Source organism: Pituophis catenifer, unplaced genomic scaffold, assembly GCF_029215685.1.
Source record: "Pituophis catenifer annectens isolate HBS135680 unplaced genomic scaffold, rPitCat1.0.hap2 SCAF_1, whole genome shotgun sequence".
Taxonomy (NCBI): Eukaryota; Metazoa; Chordata; class Lepidosauria; order Squamata; family Colubridae; genus Pituophis; species Pituophis catenifer.
The window spans coordinates 42,674,058-42,694,567 of record NW_027256881.1 but is presented as its reverse complement, the minus strand read 5'-3'; the positions used below and the strand labels follow the sequence as shown (position 1 = coordinate 42,694,567).

The 20,510-nt window shown below is 35.6% G+C and overlaps 1 protein-coding gene across 1 annotated transcript in view; it reads right to left on the bottom strand.

Moving 5' to 3' along the window:
* Positions 1–433: 433 nt before the first annotated feature.
* The window catches only part of THADA (THADA armadillo repeat containing), a 126,682-nt gene continuing 106,605 nt past the window's right edge, over positions 434–20,510 (bottom strand). Inside the window, exons 32-38 of the mRNA XM_070948455.1 lie at positions 18,840–19,255; positions 18,466–18,587; positions 17,998–18,070; positions 15,809–15,953; positions 13,899–14,030; positions 3,579–3,745; positions 434–1,131 (exon numbers count right to left, since the gene is read on the bottom strand). Of these exons, the coding sequence (XP_070804556.1) occupies positions 805–1,131; positions 3,579–3,745; positions 13,899–14,030; positions 15,809–15,953; positions 17,998–18,070; positions 18,466–18,587; positions 18,840–19,255 (1,382 nt within the window). The 3' untranslated portion in view covers positions 434–804. The remainder of the gene's footprint in view (positions 1,132–3,578; positions 3,746–13,898; positions 14,031–15,808; positions 15,954–17,997; positions 18,071–18,465; positions 18,588–18,839; positions 19,256–20,510) is intronic.

The window sequence follows — 20,510 nt, the reverse complement described above, 5'->3', positions numbered from 1 at the left end:
CATTTTCAAAGTGAAGCTTGGGTTACTCTCTAAAAAAACTTCTAACACATACAGTTCCTGAAAAATGGAAACATTAGTCTGGAAAACAAACTGCTATAATAAATTAGAGCTGAATTATTCTGCAAAGTATGAAATTTACTCATTGAATAATTAGGAAAAATGGAAAGTTATATTTTGAGAACTATAGGTGACTAACAACCCTATATTATAGCATTCTAGTACACAATTGCTTATACACAGCTAGATGAAAATAAAGAATATTTGACTGCTACTCTGTATTTACCCCTCCACCCCAAAATCAAGTCTTAAAAATCGATCATGATTAAAAACAAGTTTTTTAAAAAAATCAGTCTGCTTTGATACTGATAAACATTCAGCTTTATTTTAGGATTCTTTTACAACTCTGATGCAATTGTTATAGACAATTGCATAGACTGTGGTATACAATTAAAAGAAGCAATGCAATCAGACATATTTCTACACATAAAAACAGGAAGAACAATTTACAGAATAAAATCATTTTCACAGGTGGCCAGCATCTGTGCAAAGTTAAATCATTTCACTTCTTGCAGTAGCGATAAAATTTTTCTTGCCCCAAATAAAAATTACATATTTTCACAAGATGGTCCCTGTCTGTTAATTTGAATGAAAATTTCCATGGATTTATGTACAAGAAATATGTAACATTTCTACAAAAAAGTTCTTTGTATTTGTATGACACAAAAATAACTCCACTCATTCTCATGTTCACAAAGCAATTACATTTGGTAACTGACAATTAATAAACTGTGTTTCAGGTTTTTCCTAACTTTTGCAAATTCCATTTCCAACTTCAAGCAAATTTAGTATTTTAAGGCAAAGTGATATTCTTTCATTCTGAATAGCCAACTTTGTAAATTCTACAGACTGAGAAAATTCTGGAGTTGGAGGCATTTCTTTAAGAAGCTGTGTCACAAGTTGGGCCTGATCTGATGCTAATCTTGCCAACTGATAGAGCTTTCTTTGCTCACATGAACTAACATGAGTCACTGGTATGAGCAGAAGGAGATGTTTACTGAGCTGACGTACCTCCGTTAACTTCTCAGCCCAAAAATTTGTTTGTCCTTTGTCAAACAGGTAGTCATTTCCCATCTTCAGAAAAAGAAAAAAAAATGTTTACAATTGCCTAGATCAAATAAACATGCAAGAATAAATGCCCATATGATATAAAAGGAAACAAAGCAGTGTTAGATGTATAGTACAATCCAAATATACTGTAGTCAAATCAATAAAATTTGTATCACGTTTGAACAACAGAATAACATCAAGCACCCTATTGTTCATGAGAAAAGAATGATACCCATTCCTGCCCTTATGACCGACCACAAGGATTTTTTTGTTTCCTTCCTTCCTTCCTTCCTTCCTTCCTTCCCTCTGCTCTTCAGCCTGGCAGTCACTCATCAAAGTAAGTAACTTACAGATTTTGTCACCCTCTTTCCAGGCATGCAGTAAATTTAGCACGTGAGGTGGTTAAATGGAGGGCAGAGGTGGAGTTTAGTTCCAGCATCTAATGTGTGTGTGGGGGGGGGGGGAGATCAACAAGTCTGCCCCTTCCTACTTTGAAAACAAATGTGGCTTTCTTGGTGGGGGAGGGGATTAAGCAAGGAAAAGGTTTTTGGAAAACTCGTCCTGAAACTGCCACCTTTGCATACAGGTAGCTGCCTTCCCCAAAGCCTAACAACAGCCAGGAGTGGCTTGCGGTTTCCAGATAGCCAGCTGATTGGGGCAGAGGCCCAGTCCACAAGTGCAGCTTCATCGCCATCGACCAAACACAGAGGCTTGATTGGAAGCCTCTCCAGCATAGGAATAAAGTGGGTGGCCCTAATCTAGCTGGGCCCTTCCTTCTGGTAAACTGTTTTGGTTTTGCAAGGCTTTTTGCTGCTTATTTGCTTCCTTGCTGCTTATTTGCGTCCTTTCTTTGGACTGAGCTGGGTGGCAGGTGTTAAGGATATTCTTGACTCATAACCGATGTTATGGGTTATTGAGCAGAGTACCCCTTGAGTATGCACATGGAAATGGCTGAGAGTGAATAACCACAGTTAATATACTGACACACTGAGTTGTGGTAGTCTTTTAGAAAAAAGTAAAGCAAAGTCCAATAACAATCCAAGTCATACACAGATAAGGTGATAGTTAAAATATCAATTCAGGGATATTCCAAGTCCAAAGTCTTCTTACCAGTTGTCATTACACAATAAAACAGTTCTTCTTGAGTTTCAAACATTATTAAACAGTATTTTAACATTACTGTTAAACAGTATTACAACATTCAATGAATAGTAGAAAGCAACAAGTAGCAATGATCAAACAGTGATCATGCAGAGAGATCGGGTAGAGAGTAACAGCAAATAAGCAGATAAAATGGTGTAGTGTTCTACAAGCCATGATTCAGACTTCCCCTTAAGTACATTGGCTACAGAGCTTAGCCAATCAGGATACAGGATGATGCAATACAGTCTTAAAGCAATATAATACCTCTTGACAAACGTATTGATAGTTTATGTATTGCCTGACCAACTAGTTAGGCAATAGCCATTTCCTAACAGCAGGCCTCCCCCCCACCCCCCCATGAGGTATCCTATGCTCATTTAAGGACCTATGCATTTAATTAACAGTGGCATCAGGGAGAGCATGGGGTGGGGTCATTAAGCGAGGCTCTCTGATTTTAACAGTTGTCACCACTTATGTCCATAATGAGCAGGCTTCATTATGGTCATAGATCAAGGACTACCTGTGCATTCCTATAACCATATACTGTATCAGATTCATTTGAGAAAGAAAGCTACCAGCATTTTTTTTCTTGGCTTAATGTTATTGATGTAGTAGGCTTTTAAATACTCAACTAATTCAAAAAATCTCTGGATTTTGACCAAATTTACAGAATATGACATACATAGCCCTACTAAATTAGTTTAATCCAATATTATTTGATAAGTCAGAATAGAAGAATCATCAACAGTTTGATATTATAAACTTTGATCATCCAAATCCAAATTACTAATTAAAATTGTACTGTGCTAATGATGAAAGTGAATTTTCAATGGAAAAAAGTTTTCATTGTCAATATTGATTCTAAACTGCTTTCATATTTTAAAATAACATATCTTGAGTAATTTAGTATAAAAGGTAAAGGTTCCCCTCGCACATACATGCTAGTCGTTTCCAACTCTAGGGGACGGTGCTCATCTCCGTTTCTAAGCCAAAGAGCCAGCACTGTTTGAAGACAATTCCATGGTCATTTGGCCGGCATAACTAAACGCCAAAGGTGCATAGAATGCTGTTACCTTCCCACCAAGGTTGTCCCTATTTTTCTACTTGCATTTTTACATGCTTTTGAACTGCTAGGTTGGCAGAAGCTGGGGCAAGTAATGGGAGCTCACTCCATTATGCGGCCCTAGGGATCCGAACCGCCGAACTGCCGACCTTTCTGATCGACAAGCTCAGCATCTTAGCCACTGAGACACCGCATCTAAAATATATAAAATATGATAAAACATCTGTGAACTATGCAGTACAGAAAAACTGGTTGACAGACTTACCACAATTGTAGATTTTAGATCTTTCAAGTCATCATCTTTTAGCAGCCACTCCAATAAGACTGTGACTCCAGCACCCGTCTGTCCCCATAGCTGTAGCAGTTCACAAAGTAAGGAGAATGCTAAATCCAAAGCTAAGGCTGCATTTACTACATGGAAATCAAGTTCTCCTGAGGGAAATTAAAGACAAATTGTGAACTGTATATTTTTTAAATAGTACAGTATAATTATTAAAATTGCAAATGCAATAGACATCTAATTATTCTGAATCAATGTTAAATCATGGTTTATATCAGGGGTATCCATTCTTGGCAACTTTAAGACTTGTGGATTTCTAGAGAATTCTGGGAGTTGAAGTTCACAAGTCTTAAAAGTTGCCATGGTTGAATAACCCTGGCTTATATCATTAACATTTCCATAACATGTTTGGATCCAACTGATAAATGTCTGACCATCTACCTTGGCTCTTTTTCTTATCTAAAGTCAATCCACACAAATGTTGGTACTGTTTACAATACACCATCTGAATGCTAGCTATATACATACATTTCAGAATTCATAGGTTTAAAAATGCATGATTTATCTATTTAAACTGGGGAATCAATTTCCTTTTTTGTACAGATATGTACCCCCAGCACTCATTAAATTCCCTGAACAGATCTTGCCTCCTTCTGGAATATAGTCCCTCATCACATCAAGAAAAGTGTGAAGTGCTTCTCAAGCTGACAGAAATTGTGTATCTCCCTGCATGCAGTAGTGCTATGTTTGTTTGCATAATCAGTGAGAAAATCCTGGTTGAATTCTAACATTTAATTAGTTAACCTAGCAGGTACATTTTACTTCTTTAAACAGGAATTACATAGACAGTCTTAAGAATATATATTTTATCCTTACTGATTTTATTTGAATATTATTATTCTTTTCAAAGTATTTTAAGTTTCAGAACAAGTACTTTTTTAAAAAGATAGGAACTAAAGTGTTCCGAGTCATCCTTTTTAATCTATTTACTGTACATCTAGCCTCCCACACATGTACTCATTTACAAGAAGGCCTTTAATATGCCAGATATAAATATTTCTCTTGTATGCTATTGTACACAAATCCTTTATTTTTTATGAATATATGAAAAATTTACTTCCAATTTTATTGACTGGTCATATATAAACATTAAAATACACAATCTGTAGTGCTAAGAATTGGGTATTATTAATGAAAACAAAAACATTCTATATGGCAGATAAACTTTTGTTTGTAGACTATGAGGAACTAAATTGAACTTGACACAAAGGTTAGTGTTGAGTGCTGATATTCTAAATTTAATGTAAGTATAAACAAATTAAATTCAATTACGGTAATTTCTCCAAGTCTAGTTAGTTGCTCCATTATTAAAGAAGCCCACTGTATTTGGTGATGAGAGGATGAAATATTTCCTCATTGACATCAAGGGGTCAGTAATCTAAGTGGTCTAAGTAGAGTCAACATAAAGTTGTGCTGTGATTTAATTAGGCTAGTTGGTGTCCGAAACCCAAGTTCAGGAAAGGAAAATTCTTCTATGGCCTTCTCCTATATATAAAGGAAAGTACTTGCCTAATTCTGGTACTGACAAGTATTTAAGACTGTATCCAAGTTATCTAGAGTAGAATCTTACCAGATTCAAAACCTAAAACTGATATTTTCAGTACTTGCACCATTATAGACATCTTAGGCATTTCACCATTTTCACCAACTTGCCTTCCAATGATTGAAGCAGTTTTATGCTTTCCCAGAAATGTTGCTTACCAATGCTGTCCTCATTATAATAAAGCTTTCTGAGAAGCAATAAGCAACTTAGTTCTTTTCTTGAATGACCCTGTTACTCAATACACTGAAGTCAGCAGGAATTCCCAGAGGATATGCTAAGGATATTTATCAGTCACTTCTTTTATAACTGTATATAAAGCCTGCCTAGTTAGCAGCAGAAGAAAAATATTTCTTGTATGTTTGACTAGCTGTTAAAATATTTATTAAATTTCACTGGAAAGGAATTTCTGCAGATCTTGTTTGTTCAACTTGCTTCCTTCTGAAGTGTTCATTGAAAATTACATCAGAAGGAAGTACTTTACTATGGTTTGCTAACTCTAAGAAATGTTGGTCAACAATAATGTTTAAAACAAAGAACACTTTTTGTGGTCAAGAATTTAGTTACAGTTTGCTTCTTTAACTTTGATGCTACTCTGATCAAAGGTCAGTAACATTTGTAAATTCAAGCTCCAATATCATTTCATTAACACCACAGCAGTCAAAGGGGAAATATATATAGATATGCTGAAGAACTTTCTATATTCCAACTCAGTAGCTTTTTATATCATAAATCAAAAGAGCTGGAAGGGATCCAGTTGGTGATGTCCAAGTCACTTCCACAAAGATAGAATGTTCTGCCTATTGAATAAGCACAAACTTGTAGTAGAAACAAACTTCCGATCTTATAGATAATAGAAATATTGTTTGTTGTTGTCTCACCTATACCCGAAGTACACACTGCTGGGTAGCTATGATAGAAGTATTAAAAATACAAGCCTGCAAGTGATAATCAAATTGAGCAGTTAAAAATGTCATGATATACAAGAGCTTTGTGTACATGTTTCTGCACCTATGTATATAATAAAAATAATCTAAAACAAAATACGCTGTTCTGATTTACCTTTATTCTTAAAGGCTAGCTTAATAATTCTTGGTTAGGTCTTGAATTATTGTTTCCACCAGTCTTAGACTGTGAATCTAATTGTAGATTACCTACACATAATAAAATATCAATAAAGCGATCAAGACCAGAATTAAAAAATCATCAAATGATTCAAAGAGCAGATTGTGCAAAGAAGCAGAAGAAATAGTCAGTCATAAATCTAGCATGTATATGAGGGTCACACAAACTGACTACAAGCAACAATATCATAGTTCAGTTACCAAAATCATTCACTGGAAGAACATCATCTGTAAAAATTATCATGTGCCAATGATGAAAAATTGATGGGAACATATAGTTGAAAAAGAAATAAAACATGAGCAGGTTTAAAATACTGTGGAATTTCAGATACACACTGATAAAATCTTAGCTCATAACACACCAGATTTAACTAGTTCACATGAAGAACATGTGGATAACTGATGTGGGAATATCAGGGGATAGAAGAACAGAAGACACAGAATTGGAAATCACAAAGTAGCAAGATCTCAAAGTCAAACTTGAAAGATTATGGCATAATCTGGCAGCAGTGGTTCCAGCTGGGTGCCATACCAAAAGGTTTGGACAGCACTTAGAAAATCTGCACAAAATTGCCATCTGACAATTTAAAAAGGCCATTACAAGATTGGGAAAAACTTGATGTGTATGAAGGCCAACACCAGCTAAAGAACTGACAGCTGTGATTTCACACTGTTGTAAATGATAGTAAAACCACTGCTCATGCTGTCCATATATTCAAGCCGAGATATTGCAGTTGAGTTTGGACTGGATAAATGTGTCACCCTCACCATCATCAACCGGGGAAAATAGTGTAAACTGAAGGAATCAGATGCCCTATGGAATCAGGCTGCCTCTGTTGGAAAGCTGACCCTTGCATTGGCTGAGCAGTTCTTTCAGAAGCTGCAGAAAAACAGAAAGATAAATTGGGTTCTGGAACTGGTTTATGACAGCTGCCACAGCTTCTTGTGCTCTAATAGCCTCTGACCCAGCCTAGGCTCCCTTGGGTGGATAAATGGCTGGGTTGAGAGTAGACCCAAGGACTGCAGTGACTCAGCAGAATGGGATGGGGAGGAGATGGGGGAGGGGGGCATTACAGTCAGTTCGTAAGGAGAATGACCATGTGGGGTCTGCAGCAACTCTAACTTTGAAACCAGATCATAGGTAGTTTGGAGAGTGCATCAAACAGTCACTAAAACAACCAGACATAAGTTGAGGACTACCTGTACTGTAATAATTTCCAACTCTATTTGATGTCCTGAAGGCAGGACAAGAAGTAATGGATGAAAGATTGTTAGCTCCAACCTAGAATTGAGAAATTTCCTGACAGTGAGAACAATTAATCAGTTCAATGGCTTGCCTCGAGAACCTGTGGATGGCCCATCACTGGAGGCTTTTGAGAGGAGATTGGACAATCATTTGTACGTAATGGTATAAGGTCTCCTGTTTGAGTAGGGAATTGGACTAGAATACTTCCAAGGTCCCTTCCAGCTCTATTATACTATGTTCTATGATGTAACATACTTCCAAATAACTACTTATTAGAGAATTCAGGTTCATGATGGATTAAAAATAATCAACGAAATAAAGTAGGATTGCTGTGAATAGTAACATCAACAGGCCTGAATATTTGGATTGAAAAATACTGCCTTGCAGAAAACTGACACCAGTAGAAAAAAGCTGGTTAGAATGAGAGATTTCTTAGCAATTTTAGTCCTAAAACAGGACTTCCTAGTAGGCGACACCATAAAATTAACTTTCCTAGATGCAAATGATACCCCCCAAACACACCCCAAATATCAGAAAACAAGCACATAAACACAAATTTTAACAATTAGGCATGCTAACAATCACTAAATAATCGACTATCTTCTAGATAGTAGCCCACAATTACCACAAAGCTACAAATGTACAATATAAGGAATGACAATCCATTAATTCCAATATAATTTACAAGCGAAGCATCTAATTTTGCAGTCTGCCTGCTCTGTCCCATTTAGTTCTCTTAAAACTGACATTACAGCCTGGTTTGCCAAGAACACTATACAAGTAGTTGTCAACATGCAACCATTTGTTTATTCATTCAATAATGAATGAATGTGATCATTCAAAATTATGACAAGTGCTAAAAAAAAACCCTGGTTCTTATTAACTGATCCTCACATTTTCACACAACTCACATATTCACATGATTGCAATTCAGATGCTTGGCAACCATCTTGCATTTTCAACTGATTGCAGTGTCCTATGGTCACATGTTTGCGATTTACAACCATTTTTTTTTTTGCTGGTTTCTGGAACCAGCACATTTGGAAAAGCTGGTTTGCACTTACAACTATGGATTTGTTTAATGACCACAGTGATTCACTTAATGACTATCATAGAAATGGTTGTGAAATCAAGTCTGACTCGACTTACGATCCCAATGACCTACAATGGAAATTCTGGTCCCAATTGGGATTGTAAACCAAAGACTATCTGTAATATGAACCAAATATTAAATCAGAAATCTTACTAATATAATTTTCTGAAATCTCAATATAAATCCAATAATGTATAATGTCATGCATAGATAGTATTAATTCTGTAAGAGATACATTTATGCAGTCATTCACTACTTTGGAATGTTGAGCCTATTGAGGCTGTAAAATAGCATTATTTCAATTTTGCTTTGAAAAAAATATAAAAATGGACATCAGTGTTTACATTTCCTAACAGGGTTGATATAGCAGCTAGGTGGGACTCTCCATTTCTTAACCATGTTTACTTCAACATGAAACCAGAAATTCATTCAGCTTGCCTGAATTACATTTCTTACACAAAGTGTTTATCCTTATCCTAAGGATCTGCCTTAGGATAAGGAACTTTTATTTAACCAGCTGTCATTTTTAAGGGATGCCATTTTATTTTTATGCTCTTTAAGTGTGACTAAAAATATCAATATAGATTTTCCAATCCTTACTTTCATTTGTCCTCAGACTTTCTTATCTGAAGTACTCAACAGAGCTTTTAACACTCCAATGTGTCTTGACAACCATCTTGTATTAACAGCGAAGTAACTCACAAAAATGCTGCTTCCGATTTAGTTGAGCAGCATCTACTATTAATTCCTCAATAGTTCCTCATGGCAACGAAAGCTTATTTGGACAAGGATAAAGTACAGGTTTACTGCCCATTGGTTAACTTTTGAAATACTCATTAGGTTACTCATGATCTTGATTAGTACTAATGATCTTAATTAATTTCTTGATTAGGATACTATTTTCTGCTTGATTGTTTGTCATTTACACACTAGTCAAAAAAGATAATTAAAAAGCTGAGGAAACAGAGGCACATACTAACAGACCCTCTGTTAAAAGTATGGGAAAAAATAAAAAAGGATCATTATAGGAAAGTCCCACTTTGGTTATCAACGACGGAAGCAATGATACATCCAAATACTACAGATTTGAGTAAAATGGTGAGTTATGCAGAATTATTAGATGAAAAAGGAGAACTAAAATCGGTCAGGATTTGAAAACGCAAGGAATAAATATGGAATGGTGGCCTTATCTTCAAATCAAAACAAGATTTTAAAAAGACTGGGAACAATATGGTATCAATGAGGAGCAATTGGAAATAGACAAATTACTTCAAGGAACAGGAGAAAAAATGATTATAAAAATCTACAATTTTTTGTTAAGATATAAAATGGAAGAAGAGACAGTTAAGGAGACAATGATTAGTTGGGCCAGAAATTTCAGAAACAATTTAAAATTAGAACAATGGGATAAATTAATGGAAAGGAACTACAAACTTACGATGGCAGTAGATACAAAGAAAATCGTTATGTTTTATAGGTGGCATTTACCCCCAGCGAGATTGGCCAAAATGTATCCAAATTTATCCCCCGAATGTTGAAGATGTGGCCATAAATTAGGAACATACTACCATATGTGGTTGACCTGTCCCAATACAAAAAAATACTGGTGTAAAATTAAAAGATGGCTGGAAGAAATTACGCAACAAAAGATAGAACTTAAACTGGAGTTGTTTTTATTAGGAATATTAGCCCCAAAAATGGAAAAAAAATCTGCAATACATAATATTACATATATTAACGGCGGCTAGGATTACCCTCACACAAAATTGGAAACAGCTTAATATACCAGCAGAAGAATTAGTGATCAGAAAGATACTTGAATGTGCAGAAATGGACAAAATGACTATGGAAATAAAAGAAAGAGAAGATTCGAATTACTATAAAGTGTGGAATAGATTGTATAAGTGGCTAGAAAACAGAAAACAAAATAAGAAATAGACATTTTAAATAAACTGTTAAAGTTAAATCATTGACTATGTAAATATAATGTAAATATACGTAGTTAGTATAGTTATAATAATGGTTAAAGTTGTTATAAATGATAGAAAGGTATAATAGAAGAGATAATTATAAAAGCAGAATATGAATGCTGACGCAGAAGGCTGTAAACATATACAGTATATTGTTATGTTCGTCTTGTTTTTTGTATCGTTTGTTTTTCTTTTTTGTTTTTCTTTTTTTTGTTTGTTTGTTTTTAAAGGTGAAAAATGCATAATAAAAACTATTTAAAAAAAAAAAAAGCTAAGGAAACAAAAAGACCATCATTCTACCTGCCCACACCCAAATTAATACCCTGTTTTCCCCAAAATAAGACATCCCCTGATAATAAGCCCAGTCGGGCTTTTGAGCGCATGGCAATACAGCCAAGCGCTTATTTCAGGCTTCAAAAAAATATAAGACAGGTCTTATTTTTGGGAAAACACGGTAGGGATTAACACTAGACAATCAGCCTGAAAACAATATCCAATTAAGGAACTCCTAAGGAAAAACTATATCGCTTCTAATACTGGCAAGGTAAGCTACTATATATAAACAGGAAGCAAACCTCACAGTCATCAGCACTGATGACGTTACCTAGTAGGGTAATAAAATGTCTACAACCAAACATCCAAGCTCAGAGAACACCAAGGACTCCATAAAAACTTCTTTGGTCAAGCTTCTTCTGACATCAGATTCATGCCTTGATAGATTTGACCTAATAGTCTGATAATAGTTAAAGAATACAAAAGAAGAGCACTGACTATCTTTTCAAGTTCTCTAACCCTTAACTTATACATCTATTTCAATTCCCCTTTTAAATTCTTATTTAGTCTTAATGTCTATTTGAGCAGAGAGTTTTCACACTTACACACCCTTCGAAGTTCTAGTAAATCACTTAAAAGAAAGATAGGAAAATCTTTGATGTTAGACATAGGCCCTTGAATTCATCACTGACAACTACAGAGGATGTTATCAAGTCATGAGTTGCAAGTGTGATTTCCATACATCTAGCTAATGCTTTTTTTAAAAAAAAAAAACTATCAGAAAAAGCAACTTAATTGCAACAACTTTTTAGTTTATCATGTTGTTTCATCCTTGTAGCTGATGCTTGCTTTTAACGTACTCTTATTCTGAATAACATATCAAAAATGAGCATAGGATCTATTGTAACAGCAGGACAAGCTATTTGCTAAAGTGAAAGAGATTTATGAATTCTCTGAACCACCTTAATAATTTTTAATGCTGTTAAGAACATTTACTGCAGGAATCAACTGACAAAAATTTGAAAAAAAAACAAGGAGGGGGTGGCAATTTCTATAATATTGTCACCAATAAACTATTTTCCTTGGATTTATTCACAAAAAGAACCAAGCACTATCCATGTAATCCATTTCTGAAAGGCCAGGAGAGAGGGGGGTGGCCTCCCCTCTGGGAGAAGAATGTTCCAAAGGGCGGGGGCAACAGCAGAGAAGGCTCTTTTCCTGGATCCTACCAGTTTGATTAACAGAGTCGGCAACATAATCTTCCATTTCATATTAGCAGAAAATGTCCTGCATTTCGGTGCTGTTCATTTTATTGTATGATTTCCCACATATAATAAATCAGCTTCCTTGTATTCATTCAATTCTTCGTGACTTGCTGTAAAGTAAGAACCTTCCCTGGACTCTGCTTATCTGATCACATTGATTACACTGATCATATTGCACTTTTCAAATTTTGCTCATTATCATCTTTATACTTTCACTAAGAATTCTACCAAATATATTCCTAGGCTCTCTTAATGAACTAATTGACAAGGAAGAGTAAATGACATGTGAATGGTAAGCATTCCCTTTTCTTTTTCCTTAATTGGCATTATTGTTGTTGTTGTTGTTTCTAGCTTTCTCTTTCCCCAGATATAAAGTAAAACAAAGAAAGAAAAACAATATGTGTACTTAAAATGACATTTTTTGTAGCATCATCATCATATAGCATCATCATCATGTTAAAATGGAGGATTGGGTCCAGTGGCTACACAAGTGAAGGTAAGTTTTGTAGTCAATCTCTCTCTTTCCCTTTCCTCTCCCTTTGCAACTACTGCTCTTTGCAAATGCAAAGGCTTCCATAGTGCAAGAAAAATAGATTGGAATCAGGCAGAGGAATCTTGTTCCTAAAGGAGGCCTTGTGGCACAAGATATTCTTGCCCAATTTCAGATGTTCTGGATGGGTCCTTGAAATTCTGGATAAGAGGCTTTGGGCATGCAGGAGGCAGTTGGAGGAGGAGGAGGAGATAAGAAAGCCATTCACCCACCCCCCAAATGACTCTGGACAGCTCACAACAATCAAATAAAGGAATTACAATAAAATCAACTAAGTAAAAAAGGATTTTACATGTATGATTGGCTGTCTGTGGAGGTTCTCAGTCATCCAGGTCATAGTTGTCCCAAAGGTGCTTTTAAAAAGGGAACTGGACTTTCTTTTTTTGTTGAAGACATTTCACTTCTTATCCAAGAAGCTTCTTCGATTTTAACTAACTGGTGGGGAATGGAAAGGATTTATACTCTTTTTTAGTCAGCCAGTTGTTAACACTCTGAGGGTCCTTGAAACCACCTGGGGTGAATCTGTGGCTTATATTCCTGCAAGGTATGGAATGACAATGTTGCACGGTTTGCTATTCTATTCCTCTCTGACTGCTGTGGAAGTGTTCCTACTGGAACTTTTTGTGGATTTGATGAAGGGCCAGTTGGGAGTATTCGAGTGCTTCCTTATTTTTATTCTTTCTCTCTTTTTTTTTCTCCTTGCTGGTAGGCAAACTTACAGCCCAATGACGTAAGGTTCTGATTACTCCCAGTTTGTGTTCCAGTGGATGGTGAGAGCCAAAAGGTAAAATACTGATTTGTGTATGGGGGTTTCCTGCTTACTTCAATATTAAGGCTTCTTTCTTCTTTAATGTGTATGCACAGTCCAGGAAGGTCAGTCTATTTTCCCTAACATCCTCCCATGTTGCCATCCAAAGTATTTATGTGTTTAGTGAAGGCTTCCACTTCCAGTGGTTTGGCCAAGCATCATCTATGTATCTCTACCAGTGGGTTGGTGGAGTTCCTGTGAAGGAGTTTAGTGCTCTGGTTTCTACTACTTCCATGTAGAGATTGCCCACAATGGGGGACACCTGTGATCAAATATATTGTGGGTATGACTGGCTGCAACCCACAAAGAAGAGAAAACTAGCACTTTTACTGAAGTCAGTCGCATAATTATAGATTCCTGGAAAATAATTTCTTACCTGTTTTCCTAAGTGTATTTTCTTGAGACAGAGCTAGTCTTATAACTCCAACAGCTGTATCCCTGACTATCTGTTCTTCGCTCTGCAATAGCTGAACAACACATCTCCAAAGGAACAATGTGTCAGACAGACCTGAGTATTTGTAGAAAGACATGTTAGAGTTGGATTTAAATACATGTTTATAAAGCAAACATAATTTTTAAAAACCATTACATATTGAAGCTAAACAGACATATTTTCATAATATCATGTGTTATTTTCCCTTTTGACTTTTATCCTAATAGCCATGCAGTCCAAGCTATACGCAACTGGTTAAAGGCAGGCTTCTATTAAATACAGTATATCCCAATACAGGTAATCCTTGGGTTATAATGGCAATTGGGACTTGGATTTCTATTGCAAAGTGATGGACTTGTAAATCATGATACCACATGAACTTAACATTTACCAATGACAATTCTGGAAGTTTCTGTTGCTGTTGTAACTCTAGGACCATGAAAGTCATTAAACTGAAGAAGCAAGAGTCCCAGGAAAGGGGCACAGAGGAATAGGTTATGCTGCGGGCGGGCTGGCATGGGCAGCAATGGGTGCTGAGAAGTGTGGGTGAATTTGGGGATGATTGGGTTACTGGAGCTCCTTAGGGAGAAGAAGTGGCATAACTGACTTAACTGGAGCGACTTGTTAGTATCACATATCTGCCATTTGCAGCAATGTCATAACCATGAGCCAGGTGCTCATGTGCCCATATCACAATTACTTGAACATCGGGACACTTTGCTGATCACAACTTCACAGACGCACATCCCCTTTCTTCATTGCTTTATTTTTGAACAGTTGCTGAATGAATTATTGTAAGTCAAAGTCTACCTGTATTATAAAACAACATTACTCTAAATCTAAAGTATGTGTGTAAATTTTGCCTGCATATTTATTTATTTATTTATGACTCTGGTTTTTATACCAAATCAAAAAAAATATAAAGAGTGCACTGTAAAACATCAAGAATATCAACAATACATGAATTAATAAATAACATCAATAATCAAGAATAACATCATCTCAAACACCTCATCTTCATCCATCCAGAATGATATTAGTAGCACCACCAATCATCTCAGGTAGATAGTTCCAAATGTCCTTTAGAAAGGTCTGTTTTTTTAAATAATTTCCTAAATATCATGAGTAAAGGCCCAGCTCTTCTGTATGGTGATAAGGCATATGTCAGGGTTCGAAGTAACACCCACAATCAATAAGGACTCCAAGGCCAGCAGTTCCTCAAAGTTCCATTTTATTAGAGATGTCATATTGGCACATCTGGGAAAAGCTGAATCTAAAAGCTCTCAGGTTTTCCCCACCCAAAGGAAAGTCAAAGTCCTTTCCCCTGCAGCCACATCAACTGGAGATGCCTCCTAGTTATGCCACTCCAGGTACAGACTGAACATCCTTGACTCTCAGAGAAAAGAATGTTGTTATGGCTAAATACTTCTACCAACTCCATGCAACCCCCCATCCCAGTTTGCCACAGACTAAGTGTGGCAGCCCTGAAGATCCAAAAGAAAAGATGGCCTCCAGGGCTGACAGCATTCCTGAAGGATGGAGCTCCTGCAGAAAATATCCACCTATGAATCTCCTCTCATTGCATCTCGTATGGAATGGGAACCCTTGGCAAACTTATCTTGCGCAAACTACTTGGAGTAAGCAGTCGCACAAAAAATTACCCCCAAAATCATGGAGAACTCTAAAAGTGATTACCATAACCTTAAATAATACAGAAGCAGCTTAACCAAGAAGTAAGCACAAACTATAAGACTTGACTGTACAAATTTCAGTGTGTGTTTTATTGTTATGTTGTATTTAATGAGAGTGAAAAATAAATAACTTTTGCTTATTTGGTTTGCCTAATTACTTACCCAAGGGAAGCTTCTGATCAGTCAGGAAAAATGGTGTAATGCTCACAAGAATCTCTGCAGCAGCCAATCTCCGATCTGTTTGTTGTTCATCTTCACAGCAATAACTAACTAATTCAAGCCATTGTTTTGTCTCTGACTCCAAGTCCTACAAAACAATTGGTACTGCCATTAAAACTACTGCAATAACCATCAATATTCTGCAAAATCAGAACTTTGTGCACTGGACCATTTCTAACACCCAAATTAATGGTCTTGTAAATTAACTAACAGTTGGCTGATGTATTGATTAAAGATCCTGGATTAGAAAGCATAAAACCAAGAGTTCTTGGTTCATCTTAACAACCAGCAGAATGATTTAAGGCCGGTCACTATCTCTCAACCCTAAGAAAAAGGTAATGGCAAACCATTTCTGAAATCCTTGCCAAGAAAACCGCAGTATCTAGAAATCACTACCGACTTAAAATACCTCTTTAAAAATATGCTAAGAGTTTACAACATTTACATTATATACAAGGAAAAATGGAAGATTATTTCAATGTACGATTACTGTATATACAGAGATGGAAAGATTCAACACTACCCATTAAGGAGAAATGAATAGGTAAAGTTGACAGATGGTGCTGAAATGGATAAATTGACTTCTTTGATTAGAGAAAAGACATTATCTACCTTATCTGATGACTGGAAACTTCTTGTAGACTTTTTGTGCAAAAATAAAAAAAAATGAGCTTGTGATTTATGGTTTTGATGATTAGATAAGATATTATACACAAAAAGTGTAATCTGATGTGACTTTAGAAAGAGTTTAAAATTTCTTATAACTGTTCTGAAGAATATTAATAAAAAATATTAAAGGCCACTTCTTATATCTTTTTTCTTTTCTATTTTTCTTCAACTTTTGCTTTCTTGCAATTTTTGCTTCTTTTTGCTTTTTTTAATTTTCCTTACTTTATATTAATTTGTGTTAGTTTCTATCTTCTTGTTTAAAAGTATCAATAAATATAAATATACCAGGGCTTAGTGGGTTTGGGGAAGGTACTAGCACTTTGAACACTGACTAAACATGGAGCTGTCCTTGAAGAGTGTGCAGAAGCTTTAACTGGTTCAAAATGTAGTTGTGCGAGCAGTTAGTTATGCATGTTCTGCAGTCTGTGCGTATTGTGCTTTTGGTCTGTGAGCTGCATTGGCTGCTAGTTTGCTTCCAGGTTCAATTTAAGATGCTAATAATAAAGTATAACTATAACTATAGTGCTAACTATAAAGCACTATAAGGAGCAGGTTACTTGAGCGATTGCTTCTCCTCCATTACATCTAATCATCCCATCAGGTCTGGCAGGAGGAGCATGTTGCAGGTCCTGCCAGTCAGGAAATTTCATCTGGCAGGAATCAGAAAGAAAGCGTTTTGTGCCCTGGCAACCATCCCATGGAAAATCATCTCTCCCCCACCCATACACCACCATCCCCCAAAATTACCACCACAGGGATCAGATTGATTCTGACCTTCCTGACTTTTTGCAAGGCCCTGAAGACATGATTTTTCTAACAGGTACAGGGGAATGTGGTGGAACCGGTGCAGTAATTGAACTGATTCTTTTGATGAATGGGGTTAGCTCAGCTGTCAGTTGTATGTATTTATGATTTTTGATATACTTTTATATATTTTTGTTTTAAAAGTTATTTAATTCAAAACATTTATATAACCGCTTTTGTGTAACTAATAAAAATATTGTGTTTTCTATAAATAACCAATAATGAATATTCAGCTTTTCCAATTATTATTTTTATATTAATTATATTATATTATATTAATTATATTATAATTTAGATTAAAAAAAGGATTCTCTGCAAAAAATCCAAAACCACTTTAGTGTCCATAAAAAATTAAATTAAATCATATCAGCAATTAAAAATTCAATTGTAAAAGATAAAAGCAAGACAAACTATTTTCTAAAGTTTTGTGAAAATATACATTAGAATAATCCAGAAACCTTCCTCGATGTATTGTTTCTGTGTGTTAGGATTGAATTCCTAATGTCAGGCTGTTTATACATGAATCAATTAACTTAAATGCTCCAAAAAAACCCAAATATAATGTTTAAAGTTTCTACAGATAGTACTTTTGTACTTATTATGACTGTTTTTTAATCACAATAAAACTGAACAAACAGTTGGTAAATAATTTTCCTTACCTCTTGCCAGTTTTGTATAAGATGTACGAGCAACTCTGAGGCAAATTTAAGGGATATGCTTTGAATTTCAATGCTGTAAAAATAAAGTTAACAGAAATATACCAAATTAAATCTTTAATAAGAACAATGTCACAATCAACAGGCAATCTGGCTAAAAATATAGTAGTTCTTGCTAATTTGCTTTAAAAGCCTTATCTATTAAATATTTAATATTTTAACACACACACACATCTAAAAAAAAGGCCATAAAATCAGATGCGGTTACACGATGTCTTACTTAAAAATTGGGGTGGCTTACAACTGTAATTCCAGGCTCAATCATCATTTTAAGTGGAGAACTACCTGTATAAGATTACATTAAGATTTTGAAATAATGTTTTCTCTTTCTATATCAAAGTTCATTTTCATTAGGCAGTCTGCAACCAGTAAATATAGATTAACCAAACACAAAAAGACAAGACAGTATACCTGCCAGAAGTATTTGCAATATTCATAATCCAATGCAAGAACTCTCTTGGATTCATTTTTATAGCATCTTCCATCTTTGCAAGCACATTTCTGAGATCCATTTTATATAGAGCCTCTAATATCTGTTACAGAAAAAAAAATTAGCTATAGGAAATACTGCCTAATTGGAATATATAACTGGAATTTAATTTAAGGGAGCGAAAAAGAGAATGGCTTATTATGGCTTATTATGCTCATTAAAAACCCCTCCCCTTTATAGTCTTGTAGTCCCTATTCAGACATAGACCAGCACAAAATTTAATTTAATTTTAAATTCTTATTTTATTATATGAAACTTATTTGCACTAAAGAAAAAGAAAAAAATAGGGTGTCACCTTGCAAAAACATTCAGGATGTTTTTCCTTAACAGCTATCTTAATAAGTGTGTCCTCCAAGCCAGACAGTAGATTCAACAGAACGTTTCCTTTTTCTTCCATCCCATGTTTTGCATTCACTTGATTCAACCATAGCAGGATTGTTTCTAAGACCAATAAACGTACTTCACAAAAGTCTGAATGTAGGAGGTATTCAACTGATAAACCTGTTTTCATTGTATTATTTTTAATAAGTAAATTCCTGTTCGCAAATCTAGGTTCTGCCATCACTGAACACATAGAGGTGAAGAGTCTGGTGATGCTCTGGAGAAACTGAGCAAGTCCTGGGGCTGTAGGAGAATGCTTGATACCTGTTGCTAGTTCAGACTCCAAGATAATAGTGGTAATTTTTCCCCAAAATGTGTTCATATCTGTTTCTGAAATGAAATGAGATAGGGTGGTAGAATGAGAAAGGATACAGGAAGGGAAGTAACACATAGAATAAATTTAGCCAATGAAATGACTGTGAGCCTTAGTTGGTATTCATTGTTCCCATCAGAATACAGCCACCATTGTAAGGAAAGGAAATGGCTAGCATAGTCTGTTTACAGCGCTGCTATATCATTGGCTGTATACAAATAATAATTGATCATCTTTAGTTTGGTGTCCTGAATGAGCAGGCATCTGAAAAGTCCTACTTGCAATCTGGTCAGTTGCTGAGAAATTTATGAAAGACTGGATGTTGTAATGCCCAAGGTACTAGACTAAGTGTGAGAAGACCCAGATCCTAGTCTACCTTTAGTCTCAGAATCTTATTGAATGACTTTAGACAAGTCATCTTAGCCAATTCTGTTTGTGCCTCGATATCAAGAAGAATCTGGAGATGAAACATCTCCACCATCTATGTCAGCAGTGAAGATCTAGTGAAGACAAACTTCTTCCATTACTTAGGATCCCATCTGTAAAGTAATGGCAGCAGTAATAAATGTACAAGAGTAACTGCAACATAGCTGAGATAGAAGGAGATCATTGGAATGCTTTGCGTTAGGCGTATACCAATTCACCTAAGATCAAAAGTGTATAATGTGTATAAAATGATGAACTATATGGCACCGAGTGCTGGCCAACCATCAAAACTGCTGAGTGCTCTTTACATGCCATGGGGATGTGCATGCTCCATTGGTCATTAGGTATTTTGCTTCTATCTATGATACAATCTAGCAGCTGATGGGTGTTGCATCAATAATAGAGAAAATATGGGAAACATGCCTACAGTGGTAGGGCCACATTTTACAAGAACAAACCCACACTATCGCCTGCACTGCCTACCACTTTAACAATCCAATCAAGCGGTCAGACTCCACAACTGGCCATTATGGTAAAGAATCTCATGAGTTGTAGTCCAAACATATCTGAAGGGGACCATGCTGCCTAAGGCTAATTTAATGTATTTAGACCAAAATTATAGTATCATACATGCTTACTTGAAAATACAACCAATTGAACTGAGCAGGACTTATAGAGTTTGATACAACACTGTACAGCGCATTGCTATTTTATAGTTTTATTAAACAAACCACATATATATTGTAAAAGTTAAGGTTGTAGAGGAGGGGGAAAATAAATAGGAAAATAGGAAAAGAATATTAAAGAATAAATAGGAAAAGAAAATGAGCATATATATTGTGAAAC